The sequence below is a fragment of the Mobula birostris genome, chromosome 6 (genome assembly GCF_030028105.1).
Source record: "Mobula birostris isolate sMobBir1 chromosome 6, sMobBir1.hap1, whole genome shotgun sequence".
In the NCBI taxonomy this organism is placed as follows: domain Eukaryota; kingdom Metazoa; phylum Chordata; class Chondrichthyes; order Myliobatiformes; family Myliobatidae; genus Mobula; species Mobula birostris.
In genome coordinates this window covers 86246798-86264203 of record NC_092375.1, presented here as the reverse complement: position 1 = coordinate 86264203, position 17406 = coordinate 86246798, and the positions used below count along the sequence as shown (strand labels likewise).

The 17406-nt window shown below is 39.9% G+C and overlaps 1 protein-coding gene across 7 annotated transcripts in view; it reads right to left on the bottom strand.

Annotated features, from left to right (window-relative positions):
- The window catches only part of LOC140199165 (RCC1 and BTB domain-containing protein 2-like), a 77864-nt gene that overhangs the window by 15404 nt on the left and 45054 nt on the right, over positions 1-17406 (bottom strand). For 4 of the 7 annotated variants that reach the window (XM_072260786.1, XM_072260787.1, XM_072260792.1 and 1 more), the window contains 5 exons: positions 16867-16974; positions 14206-14348; positions 12266-12456; positions 7972-8098; positions 7549-7682 (listed from right to left, as the gene is read on the bottom strand). In XM_072260786.1, the coding sequence (XP_072116887.1) occupies positions 7549-7682; positions 7972-8098; positions 12266-12456; positions 14206-14348; positions 16867-16974 (703 nt within the window). Of the gene's footprint in view, positions 1-6730; positions 6865-7548; positions 7683-7971; positions 8099-12265; positions 12457-14205; positions 14349-16866; positions 16975-17406 lie in introns of all 7 variants that reach the window. The other 3 variants (XM_072260791.1, XM_072260790.1, XM_072260788.1) reach the window with 2 other exon arrangements.

The window sequence follows — 17406 nt, the reverse complement described above, 5'->3', positions numbered from 1 at the left end:
AGTGAATATTGGCAGCTCAGGTTGGGGCATTTGATGTTGCAGTGTCCGCTGAGTTTGGCAATTAGCTTGCAGACAGTTCATCACCAGTCGGGGTGACATCGTCAGCACACAGTTGTTGCTGTTTCTCCCTGGAAGTGCTTGCATTTATATAGCACCCGTTTGCTTGCCTCAGTTCTACTGGCCACCCCTTCAGCTGACCTTTTGAGTTCTATTGGCTCTTAGGGGTTCATAGATGGCATCTAGTTTGACATGTTTGTTTACAGAGTTATCAGAAGAGAATCACAGAATGACGTGTACAGACATGATCCACTGTCACTGATCTAAGTACACAAAGGCCGAGAAGGACACCATGGAGGTCCTGGCACAAGCAAACACAAAGCAGGGCACAAGAATTATCAGAAACATGGTTCTCTTCAGATAACTCTGTAAGCAAGCATGTCAAAATGGACACCACCTACAAACCTCTAACAGCCAAAGAAACACAAGCCAATAGAATTTAAGGGTCAACTGTAGGGGTAGCCAATCAGGACCAAGGCAAGCGAACGGGAGATGAAACATCTGCAAGCCAATTGCCAAGCTCAGCAAACACCACAATATCAAAAATCAGTGCTATCAAATAGTTACTGCTGGGAACAAAGCTAGCAAAAAAAGGAAAAGCACTAGTGGGTGAAGCAATGAGGCGTCAGCAACAGAAGTGACACCAGATTGACAAATAGAGTGGTAACTGAATAAGGAGGCGACAGTTTGTACAGGTTTGAGAATTAAACTGCAACTTCAAACACATCTAAAAAAAAATTGGTATTTATTTTATATGGTTAAAATAAAACGCTGTTTTTATAAGTTTGCGTTGGAAACAGTGGATTTTAATTTCAGGCTGTCTCTGCAAGAAAGAGTTGTGCAACAATCTGATATTTCTATTTTCATTGCCCACTTATCGATATAAAATTTATTAACCAATGAACTGCCAAGTTCTCTATTGTCCTCAGCATTCTGTTCTATTCCTCATCTGTGCAGTATGCATTGCCACCCACCTCACCAAGCTAGCTCACTGACAATAGCACATTTTGATATACAGTTACTCATGCCTAAATTTATATTTTGCATTAATGCCTTGAATTAAAGAGATCCCTGCAATGATCTTACTGTGCCTTTTTGCTTAAAGCTTTCCTCCTTTGGTTTCTGGTTTTTTTACATTTTATTTTAAGCAAATCCTTTGACTATTCAGCTGTTTGTTCATATATTTGGTCATACTTTCAAGGATTCTTATCTCATGTTCTCAGTATTTATTGCTTATCTATCTATTATTACTTATTAATATTATTTTTTGTAGTTGCAGAGTTTGTTGCCTTTTGCACACTGGTTGTCCATGGGTTTTCATTGACTCTATTATGAGTACTGGATTTATTGAGTATACACTCAAGAAAATGTGTCTCAGGGTTGTATATGGTGACATATGAACCTTGGTAATACATTGACTTTGAACTTTGATACAGTATTCTAATCTCTGTTTAGATCAAATTTGGGAGATTCACATTAGTTTTTTGAAACTATACAATACCTATTACATTACCCTTGCCTTTGTGGTTATTGTTTGCATGATATGTTTCTTTCTCTCTGCACATTGGCTGTTCAACGGTCTTTTTTATGGGTTCCTGGGTTCTTTTTTATGCCTTTTTTTCTCTCTGCACATCGGGTGTTCGACAGTCTTTTTTTTAATACGGTTCTTTTGGGGTTTCTTTATTTGTGGGTCCCTGTCAGGAGACAAGTCTCATGGTTGTATAATATATACATACTTTGATAGTAAACATACTTTGAACTTTGATCTTGTCCTCTCCTTCATTATCTCTTCCAAAACTTCTATTACGTTTAGTTAAACTTGTCATAAAGCCTTTCAGAATCATTGCTGATCATTTTTATTATATTTTCTATATTGGTGCTGTTTGACAGCTTCATTTAGTATGCATTCCAGTATTGCTTCTTCATCCCAATCATCCATGAATCTCAAGCTTTATTCTATTGTTTTTAAATAAAATTACAGCGTTACTTGTACACCAGACTCCAAGCACTATCTCCTCTTCCATGGAGTTTTGGGAATAATAAACACATCTCTGCTTCTTCTTTCGTGTCTCCTTATGGATGCATGCTATCCCACAACTAAATCTTTTGATTGACTGTAAGTTAACAAAAACAGTACAGACACCTGGTGTATCTGTAACACATACTCTCGAACTCCAGCTTTCAATTCCCTGCCCTGGCCACCTCATTTTCACCGTGGATGTCCAGTCCCTATACACTTCTCAGCCTCATCAAGAAGGGCTTCAAGTTCTCCACTTTGTTCCCAACAAAAGGCACAACGAGTTCCACTCCACCACTACCCTCCTCTGTCTGGCAGAACTGGTCCTCACCTTGAACAATTTCTCCTTCAGTTCCTCCCACTTTCTCCAGACTTAAAGGCAGCCATGGGCACTCACATGGGCCCCAGCTACGCCTGCTTTTTTGCTGGCTACATAGAACAGTCCATGATACAAGCCTTCTCTGGTGATGCACCCCAACTCTTCCTCCGCTACATTGACAACTGCATTGGTGCTGCACCATGCACCCATGCTGAGTTCATCAATGTTAACAACTTTGCCTCCAGCTTCCACCCTGCCCTTAAATTCACTTGGTCCATTTTATTCACTTCCCTCCCCTTTCTCAATCTCTCTGTCTCCATCTCTAGAGACAAACCGACTACCAACATCTTTTACAAACCTATCGATTCCCACAGATACCTTGGCTATACCTCTTCCCACCCTGACATGCTATTCCCTTTTCCCAGTTCATACGTCTCTGCCACATATGTTACTAGGAAGAAACTTTATTTTCCAGGACATCAGAGATGTCCTCCTCCTTCAAAGAATGGGGTTTCCCTCTCTCCACCATTGATGCTGCCTTCACCCGCGTCTCCTCCATTTCCCGGACACCTCAGCTCCATCCGCCAAAAGTGGACTGTCCCAGTGGCCAACTATTTTAATTTTTATCCCCATTCCCGCTCCAACATATCGATGAGGCCACTTTCAGAGTGGAGGAGCAACATCTCATATTCTGTCTAGGCAGCTTCCAACCTGATGGCATGAACATCGATTTCTCCTTCTGGTATAAAAAATTTCCCTTTGCCTTCCCTCTTCTTTTATACCTAACTCTGGCCTATTACTTCCTCTCCTCACCTGCCTATCAACTCCCCTTGGCACTGCTCCTTTTTTCATTTCTCCCAAAATCCACTCTCCTTTCCTTTCAGATTTCTTCTTCTCCAGCCCTTTACCTTTCCCACCCACCCAGCTTCACCTGTCACTTTCTAGTTTGTCCACCTTCCACTTCTACCACCTTTTTATTCTGGTGTCTTCCCCCTTCCTTTCCAGTCCTTAAGAAGTGTCTTGGCCTAAAACATTGATGGTTTATTCATTTCCATAGATGCTGCTTGGCCTGCTGAGTTCCTCCAGCATATTATGTGTTGCTCTGGATTTCCAGCATCTGGGGAATATCTTGTGTGGCAGATAATGGACTGCCTTCATGCAATCCTTTCGACAATGGCAACCTGCAATCTTCATTCTCATTGTAACATTCATGATGATTGTCAATGCCTTTGAATTCATCATAGTTCCTAACTTGTTGAAGTAGTGAAATTGTTTCAGTGAGTTTTTGATCTTTAAGAGTTGGCCCAAATAAGAAGCTGTCCTGATTAACTGATGGCCCAATTAGCCAGAATCCACTGTCTATTGAACTTGGTGAACAGTTTGTGCAGTTAGTCTCATACTGAAGGAAGAATACACTTCTTGTAAAGGCTTAGACCAATTCATGCGATGTGAAGAGAGCGTGATCAGACTATTACCATGTTCCCAAGAGTTTAGGAAATTATTAGATGATATCATTGTGCTCAGAGAATAATAGATTTGTGGATTCTGAAAGGTTATAGGGATATAAAGATTATAAAGGAAAGTGGAATTGAGATGGAAGAATTTAGTTAATGGTGTAGCACAGTTCAAGTGACATCTGGCCCTTTCTGTGCCTTGGTCCAATGTTTTTACCAGCAAATAATTTTCTATAAATAGCCATGTTTCATTCATTCATGCTAGTAGTATGTCTACTCTAAAATCCATTGCCTCTGATTAAACAATTTTGTGTTAAATAATACACATATATGTATGCCTGTGTATATGTATATACGCTGCCAATAAAAAGTATTCAACCCCCTTGGAAGTTTTTTGTGTTTTATTGTTTTACAACATTGAATCACAATGGATTTAATTTGGCCTTTTTGACACTGATCAACAGAAAAATTGTTTCAGAGTGAAAACAGATCTCTGCAAAGTGATCTAAATTCATTACAAATATAAAACACAAAATAATTGATTGCATAAGTATTCATCCCCCTTTTATATGACACACCAAATCATCACTGGTGCAGCCAATTGGTTTAGAAGTGACATAATTAGATAAATGGAGATCTGTTTTTAGAGACCTGAGTGCAGTCAAGGTGTTTCAATTGATTGTAGGAAAAATACACATGTATCTGGAAGGTCCAACAGCTGGTGAGTCAGTATCCTGGCAAAAACTACACCATGAAGACAAAAGAACACTCCAAGCAACTCTGCGAAAAGGTTATTGCAAAGCACAAGTCGGGAGATAGATACAAGAAAATTTCCAAGTCACTGAATATCCCTTGGAGTACAGTTAAGTCAATCATCAAGAAATGGAAAGAATATGACACAGCTGTAAATCTGCCTAGGGTAGGTCATCCTCAAAAACTGAGTGACCGTGCAGGAAGGGGACTAGTGAGGGAGGCCACCAAGTGACTATGACAACTCTAGTGGAGTTACAAGCTTCAGTGGCTGAGATCTGAGAGACTGCGCAAACAACAACTGTTGCCTGGGTGTTTCACCAGTCACAGCTTTATGGGAGAGTGGAAAAGAGAAAGCCACTGTTGAAAAAAAAACGCCCATGAAATCTCAGCTACAGTTTGCCAGAAGGCATATGGCAGACTCTGAAGTCAGCTGGAAGAAGGTTCTATGAAACCAAATGATGAAATTGAGCTTTTTGGCCATCAGACTAAACACCATATGAGGCGTAAGCTAGACACTGCACGTCATCAAAAACACACCATCCCTACCGTGAAGCATGGTGGTGGCTGCATCATGCTGTGGGGATGCTTCACCACAGCAGGCCCTGGAAGGCTTGTGAAGGTAGAGGGTAAAATGAATGCAGCAAAATACGGGGAAATTCTGGAGGAAAACCTGATGCAGTCTGCAAGAGCACTGCAACATGGGAGAAGATCTGTTTTCCAGCAAGACAATGACCCCAAGCATAAAGCCAAAGCTACACAGGAATGGCTTAAAAACAACGAAGTTAATGTCCTGGAGTGGCCAAGTCAGAGTTCAGACCTCAATCCAATTGAGAATTTGTGGCTGGACTTGAAAACAGCTCACGATCCACATGCAATCTGACGGAGCTTGAGCTGTTTTGTAAAGAAGAATAGGGAAAAAATTGCAGTGTCCAGATGTGCAAAGCTGATAGAGACCTAGCCACACAGACTCAAGGCTGTAATTGCTGCCAAAGGTGTATCTACTAAATACTGACTTGGAGGCGGTGAATAATCATGCAATCAATTATTTTGTGTTTTATATTTGTAATTAATTTAGATCACTTTGTAGAAATCTGTTTTCACTTTGACACTAAAGGAGTCCTTTTCTGTTGATCAGAGTCAAAAAAGCTAAATTAAATCCTATGTGATTCAATGTTGCAAAACAATAAAATGTGAAAACTTCCAAGGAGGGTGACTACTTTTTATATTCAGTGTGTGTGTGTTTATACATACACACACACACACACACACACACACACAGAGCTACGTTTTTATACTTAATTTTATTTATAGCTATTTTAATTTAAAATTCCATTGGTTCATCTAATTTTGGATCAATTGTCTTTCTGCCCTTTCGTTGGTTTTCCACTGATTTTTCTGCATTAAATCTCTCTACTTTATTTATTTAAATATATATCTTATATTTTAAATATATTTCTTATATTTAAAAATATAAATGACCTGCCATCTGAGGATATGGTAGGAAACTGGTTGGACATTGTGTGCAGTTGCAGCCTATGGGCCCTAGGTGGGGCTGTGGAACAATTATTCACCTAAAACTCAATTGCTGCTGCAGCACATTAACATCATATATATCCAATTCCTCTCACCTTTGAAACATGTCTCTCCCCACTATCATTCCACCCCCCCATCTATTGAATACCATGAAAGTATAGATGTTTCACTATCAGTGTTTACATTAGGCACCTAAATTCCAGAATTTCCCATCCAGGCACACCAGGAGAATCCGCGACAGTTAGGGCAGCTCACCAAAACCTTTAGGGATAGTTTAGGATGATAGGCAACTTTAACATCCATAAAACAGATTAAAGTCAATTAGTAAAACTCTTGCACCTTAGTAAGGGGTTCTAGAATCGAGCAGAAGCTAATGCAGAATTGAGAGTGAGCTGATTGCTGGCAATGGAGTCATTTGGTAAGGTTTGAAACTGACCTGTGCCTGCTCACTTAAGTGCTATAAAATATCCCTTCGCACTACTTTGCAGTACAGAATGGGTGTTACCTTGCCCGCCTTTACCAACATTCATCACTCAATTGACATTAAACAAGGGTGTTGCTTGATATTCAGTGTATGCAGTTACAAACATCAATGACCTCTCCAGAATAGTTGACTCGTCAATATTTTGGACGCCTCCTGGGTTTCTGAAACCTGTTGCAAGGCAGCATTCTTTCTCTATTCATTTGAGACAGCTTACTGATATCTCCTCCCCTCGCAGGTATTTTATTGCCTACAAAAAAAAAAGCCATTGCTTGGAGACAAACTACAGCAATTCTTCAATTTACAAAAGGGACATGTTCCAGGAAAACACAGTTAAACAAAATTTTGTCAATCAAAAATGCTAGGCCAAATGCATTCTGGGAATTTTGGTACAATGTATTTATTTATACAGAGTGGCACATTATTCATTATAGTAACAAACAGCCTTGTAAATTGAAGATAATCAAAAAGTCAATAACAGTATTGTGAAAATTCATAAGCAAATATTTGTACACAAAAAACACCATTACCAAAAGCATCTTCCATTTTGTGGACTGCTTCCCAGCGCAGTCAGCATTATAAAATTACTAAGTAACACGCTTGTGAAATAAATAAGCATATTATTGTATAATAAATACACCAATATATTAAAACACCTATCCAACAAGTGTTGTTATAATTAACTCACTAGAGAAACCCAGAACGTAAGAAAGTCTGATTTCTGACCTGAGAATAGCCCAATGATGATCAATATTTTTTAAGTTACACTTACTGGCAATCAGAAGTATATATATATATAAGCATCAGTAAACCTGGGAATCATGTAAGGTGATGTTCAGAAAATTCTTCCAAAGGGCTTACCTTGGCAAGAGAAAATTCAGTTACAATATTCTTCTCTTAGTAAAATAGATATAAGATAGCAAGGGTACAGTACCTATTGCATCCTCAGGAAGTACATTGACTGAGTCTGTATAGAGGTATTCTAGAAAAGCACGGTACACTGGATAGCTAAACTGGTCAATTTCAATCACTTCTTCATCATGGAGCATGGATCGTAAATGTTGGGACCTGCACAATTGAAACAAATATAGCATAGACCAGAGGGTAACTTCCAGTTAGTGTAAAAACCAAGTATTTTAAACCTTATTTCTTCGCTGAGAACTCAAATATTTAACAAACCTAATTTACATACTTTTTGCTAAACCTCAGAGTGTTAGTTAGCAAACTCTTTCATAAGAATGCACACTTTTTTTTGTAAGAACATTAATGAAATCACCAATAACTAGAGAGTGAACCTCTTCCCATATTTATGAACAATTCCTGACATGACCCTGTTTCTGAGGATTTCGACCATTACCTTATTTTGAGAACAGCTTTGTGAGCATGAATAGTCTTTCCATCCACAAGGAACTTTAAATCTGAAGTTTCTGTGCTGTCAAATTCTTTCTTCATTGATTGTGCTACTGTCAAATGATTATCACTTTCTGCACAACAGAACAGAGGGCCCAACATAAATTAGAATGATGGAAGGACTTGTGAAAGAATGAACAATAACATTCAATGTGCCAATCTGGAACAAAACAAGAACAGATATTGATCTGCCAAACTAATATGGACTTTTTAAAAGCTTCTATTTTTTCATTTTATCTGCAAAACTTCTTTAAATTACTTAATTTTCCCAGAATATTTGTTGTGAACACCTCTTTAATTATACCTGCCAACAACAGCAACACTTAGTGTGGTATTCTATTTCTTTTATTTCCTGTTCGAAAGAGGACCAAGCGTTAACACTTCACAGTTTACAGATCCACTCTTATTTTTAGGGAGTTGCAGATCCATTCAGTTTGCAACTTTGATCTTTCACATCAATGACCATATATATCACATCAATGACTTTCCCATGAGGATACAGAAATTACAACATGGAAACAGGCCATTTAAACATTCTGTATTGGTGCTTGTCTACAGCAGCAAGTAATTTAATCTCAGATGTCAACCTTGTTTCTAAATCCCTCCTTATCACCTCTTTGCCAAGTACTATTCACCCAGGCCGGAAGTAGGTTAGAAAGCTGGAAACCATTGTAATAAGGCAATCTTTCCTACGTGTCTGATAACAGGGAACAGCGAAAAATAGATATGTGGTTAGCCAGTTTCGGTATGATTAAAAATTAGTTAAACTTCAACAAACCAGGAACTTTCTTGAGGTTTAATTACCACTGTAGAGAATGGAGTATATCCTTTATATCCCTGGATATCCATCAGACATCTAGAACATCGAACACAGAACAGAAACAGGCCATTTGGTGCTCAATGTTGTGCTGAACAAGCTAAAAAGCAAACCAAAAACACCCAAACACTAATCCCTCCTACCTGCACAATGTCCATATCCCTCCATCTTTCTCACACCCATGTGCCTAAATGTCCCTTAAAAGCCTCTGACGTATTTGTCTCTACCACCATACCCCAGGCAGCATAATCCAGGCATCCACCACTCTCTGAGTAAAAACCTTACCCCCCATATCCCCTTGAATCTACCCCCTCTCACCTTCAATGCATGCCCTCTGCTATTCGACATTTCAACCCTAGGAAACAGATTCTCTCTGTCCACTCTATCTGTGGCTCTCATAAGGTATCACACGGTAAGTTACACAACATACAAACTCACAAGTAGAGGGCAATTAAAGGCCTGTTAAAATACAGAAAATGGAGCCTTTTTCAGAATGGCAAACTCTTGCCAGTGGAGTATCAGTATAGGATTTTCAGCAATCACTAAGATTAAAGGACAGTGTGTAGCATACAGAAGCTTGGTGACCCTACTTATGGACGTGGTATGACTGCACAGCTTAGATCCAGTCCATTTCTTGATGGAGAGCTCGGAAGCGGAGAGCACAGGGGGAGACTGTTTGGCTTTATCTACATCACAATTCTTCCACTCTTAAGCTGACCTGTACTCTGTGCTCTATTTTCTCCAAGCTGGCACATGATAACTCTGAAGTGCTGATTTACACAGTCAGTTGGATCTATTCATCTAATAAAGGAACTCCCCAGAAAATTACTTATGATCCCACCCATCTCACTTTCAGCCAACCGCTACTTCTACTTTCAAAAACCTCCTCACACTCCATCTCTTTGACCAGCTGCATTTTCTAATTTGTTTTCTTTTTCTTTGTCCCTCTTCTGAATTAATCCGGAGAATTAAAGAAGCACCCTAAATGCAAGCTTTGTTTTTTGTTTCTCTGGTTGCCATGGTTAAAATTCTGCTGATCACTGTCGGTACTGTTAAGTAAGAAGCACATATGTCAATTCTCAGCAGAGGCAGATTAAGTTTTACAGTCCTCCTAATGAAGAACTTGGTGTTTAACAGGGGGGCTGCTGAATGCGTATCGTGCACAAGATCAAGCTGCACAATCTTTGAGCACAGTTCAATGTTAGGATGGATGTGTACATGCTTGCTCCGCACATAATGAAGTCTGTTGGGGTCATCTACTGTATCCGGTGCGCTTGGTATGGCTTCCTCTATATCGGTGAAACCATACATAGATTGGGGGGACCACTTTGTTGAGCACCTTCACTGTTCTGTCCACCACAAAAGCTGGTCTATTTTTCCTCTGGCCACCTATATTAATTCCAATCCCCATTCCCATTCTGACCTGTTGGTCTGTGGCCTCTTCTACTGCCACGATGACGTCACTCTCAGGTTGGAGAAGCAATATCTAATATTGCATCTGGGTAGCTTCCAACTTGACAGCACGAACATCAATTTCTCTAACTTCTGGTAATTTCTCCCGCCTCTCCCCTTTCCCTTTTTCCATTCCCTGTTCTGGCATGCCTCTTACCTCTTCATGTCTCCTCACCTCCCTCTGGTGCTCCTCTTCCTTCCCTTTCTCCTATGGTTTACTGTCCTCTCTTCCTTCCTCTGCTACCTATCACATCCCAAATTCCCACTTCGCCTCCCCTTCCCTCTCACCTGGTCTCACCTATCACCTGCCATCTTGAACTTCTTCCCCTCCCGCTTCCTTTCGAGTTGCTCTGGACTTCCAGCACCTGCAGAATCTCTTGTGTGTACATAATGAAGCAGATGATTATAATTCTCTATATTGTGCTGCCACTTTTGACTGGTATCAAAATGTAAACTGTGTGACCTCAATGTCCCTATCAATAATCTTGGAGGCAACTTCCTCTGCTACAAAGAAGGAAAACTAATACCATTAAGCAGTTCAGAGACCTTTGAGTCACCTCTTCAAAGTAATTACCCCAACTCTCACAACTAGTTTGGTGCCAACTCTATTATGCAAGCACAACAATGCAAGCAGGTTTGGACAACATGCGGATTTGTCTGCAAGTTTGACAGACAGTATGATCAGGCCACAGTAGCATAACCAATCTAAGCAGAATTTCACAAAAGCAGCAGCACCCAGCACACCACCGCAGAATACCTTCTCCACGTTTTTCCTAATAAGACATTGAGTATGAACGTTTAGATCTACAGTAATACCAATAAAGTACAAAAATAAAGTAATAAAGTACACAACATTGTGCTTCCTCCTTCAAGGACTGTTCCCCAGGCACATGAAACACTGAAAGTGCTGGTGTTCCCCTTTCTGAAACGGAGGAATTCCAATTATATCTACTGAACTTGCAGGGGAACTGGCCAATGTAAATGTTCCAATGAACTTGCTGCTTTCATTCTTCATGTAACCTGTGAGTGATTCCTGGTGTGAGCAACTCTCTCCTCCTAACATCCAGGACAGAAACCCCGCTATTTGCCTGGATGAATGCAACTCCTAAAATCACTCATCCAGGACAAAATAGTCTGCATGAGTAGCATCTTATTCACCACTGCAACTGCTTACTCAATAAGTAATGTGATACATGTGCATTTTGAAGCTAAGCAGCCACAATGAAGCTAAGGTATACAGGCTGATTTGTTCTGGCTGGTGTTCAGTTCTTAGGATTGCACTCATCCAGGCAAACAGGCAGTATTCCACCATAGTCCTCAACTCGGCTTTGTAGTTCTGAGAAATAGAAGGGGGTAGTCACACAGCAAAGAAAATCTACAACAAATGTATTTATGTTGTCTTTAAATCATCCACAACATTGATAGTGGGGTGATTTAGTAATAGTAATAACATTGAAAGTTTCAGGTACATTGAATTTTCATCTCCACACATCAATCAGCGCAGGTCTGAATACCACAAGCAGAACAGCTTTAGTGGGGGAAGAATTGGACTTAGTGGATTAGTTTGTGTCGAAAAGGGAGTGAACTTCTGGGGTATGTTCAGAAGAGTTAGTCAGAACATTTTACCATTAGCAAAAACCCCCACTATCAAGTCAATATGATGTCAGCTACATTACTTACCCACTGGCAATGATAAAATGATTAGTACAATATTCAATTCAAAACAGCTACTAAGATTCTAAATTTAAACATGACTCATTCTCATGCAATAAGACCAGATGATAAATAGAAAAACACCAATAGCTAGAAACATGGATTCATCTAGTTTCTATGTCAATAAAATAGTTTTTAAACCACAGGAACAACACCAAAGGCCATGATGGACTAAGAGTGCCTTACAAAATCTAATATTAGGAATCACACACACCTACATATTCAATGAAAAAATAGTCAAAACAATAAATCATCATACCTACAGATAGGAGACGCCACGTAACAGCTGGAGTGGCAAAGCAGGCAAACACGTCATCCGTGCAGGTAAAGTGAGTTAAGTATGGGAGGGTGACTGATTGACTCCGACACTGACCCCACATGTACACCTGACCGGCTTGGGTCTTAGCAGCTGAGGTGTGAGTGGAATGGCAGGCTGCAATTTCCACAACCCTAAGCATCAAGAAAAATTAGGTCAGAGTAAACCATAGCAGAACCACAGAGACCTCTTTGGAACAAAGCAAGGATCATGAAGTTTACGCCAAGTATTTCAAGAGATAGCATGTCTTTAAACATCTTAGACATCAATAAGGGTTATTGGTCAGGTCAAGTCAAGTCAAATTTATTTATAAAGCACATTTAAAACAACCCATGTTGACCAAAGTGCTGTACAAACCATAACAGGTAGCTAAAATCACAAATACAAGAAACACAGATATAAACAAGGCACACAGCTTACAGGCACAAAATAAACAACACATGAGCCTAGGCACAAGCCAAAAATCAGCCACATCAGGAAGATTCAAACGCTAGTGAATAAAGGTAAGTTTTGAGCCTGGGCTTAAAAGAGTCAATGGAGGGGGCAGCTCGAATAGGGAAGGGAATGCTGTTCCACAGTCTAGGGGCTACAACAGCAAAGGCGCGGTCACCCCTGAACTTAAATTTAGATCGTGGGTAAAGTTATATACGATTTACCATATGATTGTCTGATAGACTTGTACAATGAAGCAATCTCACAATGTAAAAGGAAAAGATCAATATGACAATTAGAACCAGAAATTATTACAACATCCTGTTATAACAAAACACAACAACCAGAAATATCCAATAGTGTATCTGAATGCCACCACATAGAGCTGGTCACCAGGTACAGGAGTTATCCAAAGTGTTTCTGCAGTGCCCCAATCAGAGGATGGTTTACCTGGCTCCAGGATTCACAGTCTCAGCCTCCCACTTAATTGCTATGCTAAGTAATACAGCTTTGAAGAACTGAAGCTTCTTTAACTCATGCAAGCCCCTCCCTCACCAACCACTTCAAAAATGTACAGGATATAACAGATGTGGATTCTTCTGCTGAAAAATGGAAATGTTTTGTACAGATTGTCAAAAGGCATTTGCAGAAATAAAAGCTTTACTAGGGGAAATCCACTGCCAGAATTCAGAACTCATTCGCACCTTTCGCTTACAAAAGATCTGTTTATCATCCAGGGTATCTTTATAGCGGTTGTAATTTTCAAATGCAAAATAAAAATCCATTTTTGTACTAAAGAGTATTCACCACCTAAATTACTTTCCTGATTCATGACACATCTGTGGTATTTCTGAGACATTTTGACAAAGCAAATTTTAAAAATCACTAAATAAAGGTTATTAAAGATAGTAAGTATGGAAAGATAATGCTAGTTTTTTTGAGAAGCTCATTGAAGGCCCAATCAAATACAATAATGAAAGCAGAATCTGTAATACATTTGAAAGGAAAACACGAACTTCCGTAAGTGTAGTGCCCCTAAAATATCTCAAGAAGCTGCACTGAACATTATCAAATAAAAACTGAGAAAATAGTTGCGATTCCCTTTGTTACTTGAGACACTATATTGCTTAATTCAGACAGGAGACAGTTGCCAGACAATTTCTAACTAGTGTCAGTCACGTGCATTTGTGAAGCCATCAGACATCACACTGTGCTTAGAACTAACAGCTTTTAAATAGCATCAGTTGCGTGTGTTTGTGTTCATAAAGCATTGATTTTTGTCACCGATAGTTGGTCAGAAATAAGCAGGAAGACAATTCAAAAAAAATATGGTTTCAAGCATTCAGGCTTGAAGTTGCCAGGAACAGATGGGAGTGAAAATGAAACAATTTCACTATTTCAACATGTTTCGAACTACAAAGAACAGCCAGCAGAATAGATTCAGCCATTACCTTTCCTTGTCCAGCGTGATTTGGACTGGACAAGATTGGTTGCTTTTAATGCCGCTGCCCAACTGGCCATACGTGTTAGCTCCCCAGGAATAGAGCAAGCCTTCATCAGTTAGTGCAAGAGCATGAGCGTAGCCACAGACAATCTGCAGGTTATAAACAGCAAACACCAGCATCAGTCACCACATACTGTTACTGTGATTCTGGTATCTTGGGGATAGGAATAGGAAACTATTATTTTTTATGTTTGCGAATAGTATGCAAATTTTCTTTAGTTGTGTATCATATGGTGTCAGGGGATTTTGTTGCAACTCAGTTTTCAATTTCAACAACCCCAAACTTTGGTTATGCATGCAGGACTCAGAAGGCTGCAAGAAACATACACTCGGACAAAATGTAAGAGTCTTTCCCAGCAATGACATGTCTGGGCAGTCCAGGTATTGATCCATACCCTAAAATCCAATCATGCACATGTTCAGGGAACCCAGCCATCATCTCACATTCCTGCAAAACCACATGTCTGTACCCAAAGATGAAGTGCCACATGCCCCTAACTGAAGTCTGCAACCCGATGGGCATAATGGTAAAGATTCCGAGTGTGAAATCTCAACCTATAGCTCTGACAAATTCATATTAATCATTTATTCAATGTACACTATATCTTAACCAGAAATATCTCCACACAGGATTTCAGACAAAGATCAGGTTAAATTTCAAGGTAGAACATGATTAAGTATCAATTATACCTACAGCCCCAATGACATTTAAATGCAGACTCGGAACCATGGGTACTATCGACAAGGGTGTTACCCGATGGAAACACTTCAGTGGAGCTCGTGATCTTTAAGTGGTAGTGTTGACATTGGTAGGCTAAACTACTTCTAATGCAAATTCAAAAAGGATGTATCAAATTCCAGAATCTAGTACTGCTCTGAATCTCTGAGGAAAAATGCAAAGTCCCTTTCTGCAGGGAGCAGTCTTGCATTACTTGGTTACCAAATCACATGCAGCGTAACTCCAGTAAAGGGCCAGTGAACAACTAGAGAAGAACTCAGTGCAGCTGCCTAATGCTGTGTGGTTCAGCGACTGCATTAGCTTTAATACCATCATTCCAAATAAACTGATTCCTAAGCTCTGACACCTGGGCCTTAGCACTCAGATCTGCAGCTGGATCTTTAACTTCCTCACAGACAGGACCCAGGCTGTAAAAATAGGGGACAAGCTCTCCTCTACAATCACTCTGAGCACTGGTGCCCCACAAGGCTGTGTACTCAGCCCCCTGCTGTACTCACTGTACACCCATGATTGTGTAGCCAAGTTTCCATCAAACTCAATATATAAGTTTGCTGATGACACAACAATTGTAGGCCATATCTCGGGTAATTATGAGTTTGAGTACAGAGAGGAAATTAAGAACATGGTGGCATGGTGCGAAGACAATAACCTATCCCTCAACGTCAGCAAGACGAAGGAATTGGTTGTTGACTTCAGAAGGAGTAGCAGACCGCACAACCCAATTTACACTGGTAGTGCGCAAGTGGAATAGGTCAAAAGCTTTAAGTTCCTCGGGGTCAATATCACAAATGACCTGACTTGGTCCAACCAAGCAGAGTCCACTGCCAAGAAGGCCCACCAGCGCCTTTACTTCCTGAGAAAGCTAAAGAAATTTGGCCTGTCCCCTAAAACCCTCACTAATTTTTATCGATGCACCATAGAAAGCATTCTTCTAGGGTGCATCACAACCTGGTATGGAAGTTGTCCTGTCCAAGACTGGAAGAAGCTGCAGAAGATCGTGAACACGGCGCAGCACATCACACAAACCAATCTTCCGTCCTTGGACTCACTTTACACCGCACGCTGTCGGAGCAGTGCTGCCAGGATAATCAAAGACACGACCCACCCAGCCAACACACCTTTCGTCCCTCTTCCTTCTGGGAGAAGGCTCAGGAGCTTGAAGACTCGTACAGCCAGATTTGGGAACAGCTTCTTTCCAACTGTGATAAGACTGCTGAAGGGATCCTCTGGGCCGTACCCTCCAAATATCCGGACCTGCCTCTCAGTTTTTTTGCACGACCTTACTTTCCATTTTCTAATTATGATTTATAATTTAAATTTTTAATATTTACTATCAATTTGTAATCCAGGGAGCGGGAAGCGCAGAATCAAATATCGCTGTGATGATTGTACGTTCTAGTATCAATTGTTTGGCGACAATAAAGTATAAAGTTCACATGCAAATAAATGCAAAACCACACAGTGAAAGATCAGCAATAATTAATTGGGCTCTATAATGTGAGCTCTGATACCATACACTGCAATGTTTCCTTTAATGACCTCCCTATCGTAGTTCAGTGATCATGTATAGTCTCACCTAGGTAGATACATTATACTTCACAGTGCTTCATAATATAGGTCTTCAGATTATCAACCATACTTCACAGAATGCCTCCTTAAAGTCTGCTCTGCTGAACAATCATTGACATGAAACTTCAAATCTGTTTGTCTCTCCAGGGATGCTGCCAAACATGGGGAATATTTCCCATCATTTTCAGTTTTTATTTTAGTCCAGATAATTTCCTACATTCATTGGTTCATAGAAGAGTGACACCAAGTTAAAACAAAACTTAGGTTATCACGACACATTAGCTCTTTCATCAAACATACCTGACACACATGTATTCCTTGTAATGCTGCCAGTCTGCAAGGCGTCGGTTGATTGCCATTACTGCCCAATCCAAGCTGTCCATTACCATTGTAACCCCAGCCATACACCTATAATGAAAAGCAAACAATTTTAATGAAAGAAACTATTTTTGATACCACCCTTCATATCGCAAGGATATCTCAATACGAGTTAATATTCACCAAATTATAATTGCTCTTTTTGTTGGCAAATGTAACAGCTAATTTTCACACAGCAAAGTTGCACTAAAAGCAATTAAATAAGTGCCTATCTATTTCGAAGAGTTAGTTAAAGGATCGATAATGTTCTGGAATCTATTACTGAACTATTCTTCCACACTCAACACACACAAAATGCTGGAGGAACTCTCCTATGCGGTTTCTTTTCCCTCATTTTAAAGAGGTAATGGAATCTATGAATTGCTGATACAGACCCTGTCGAAGCAAGATCTGCCTGGCCCAACTCTACACAACTTTTTATATGCTAAAGGTCAAAAGTTCAGGACAATTCAAACAAATCCA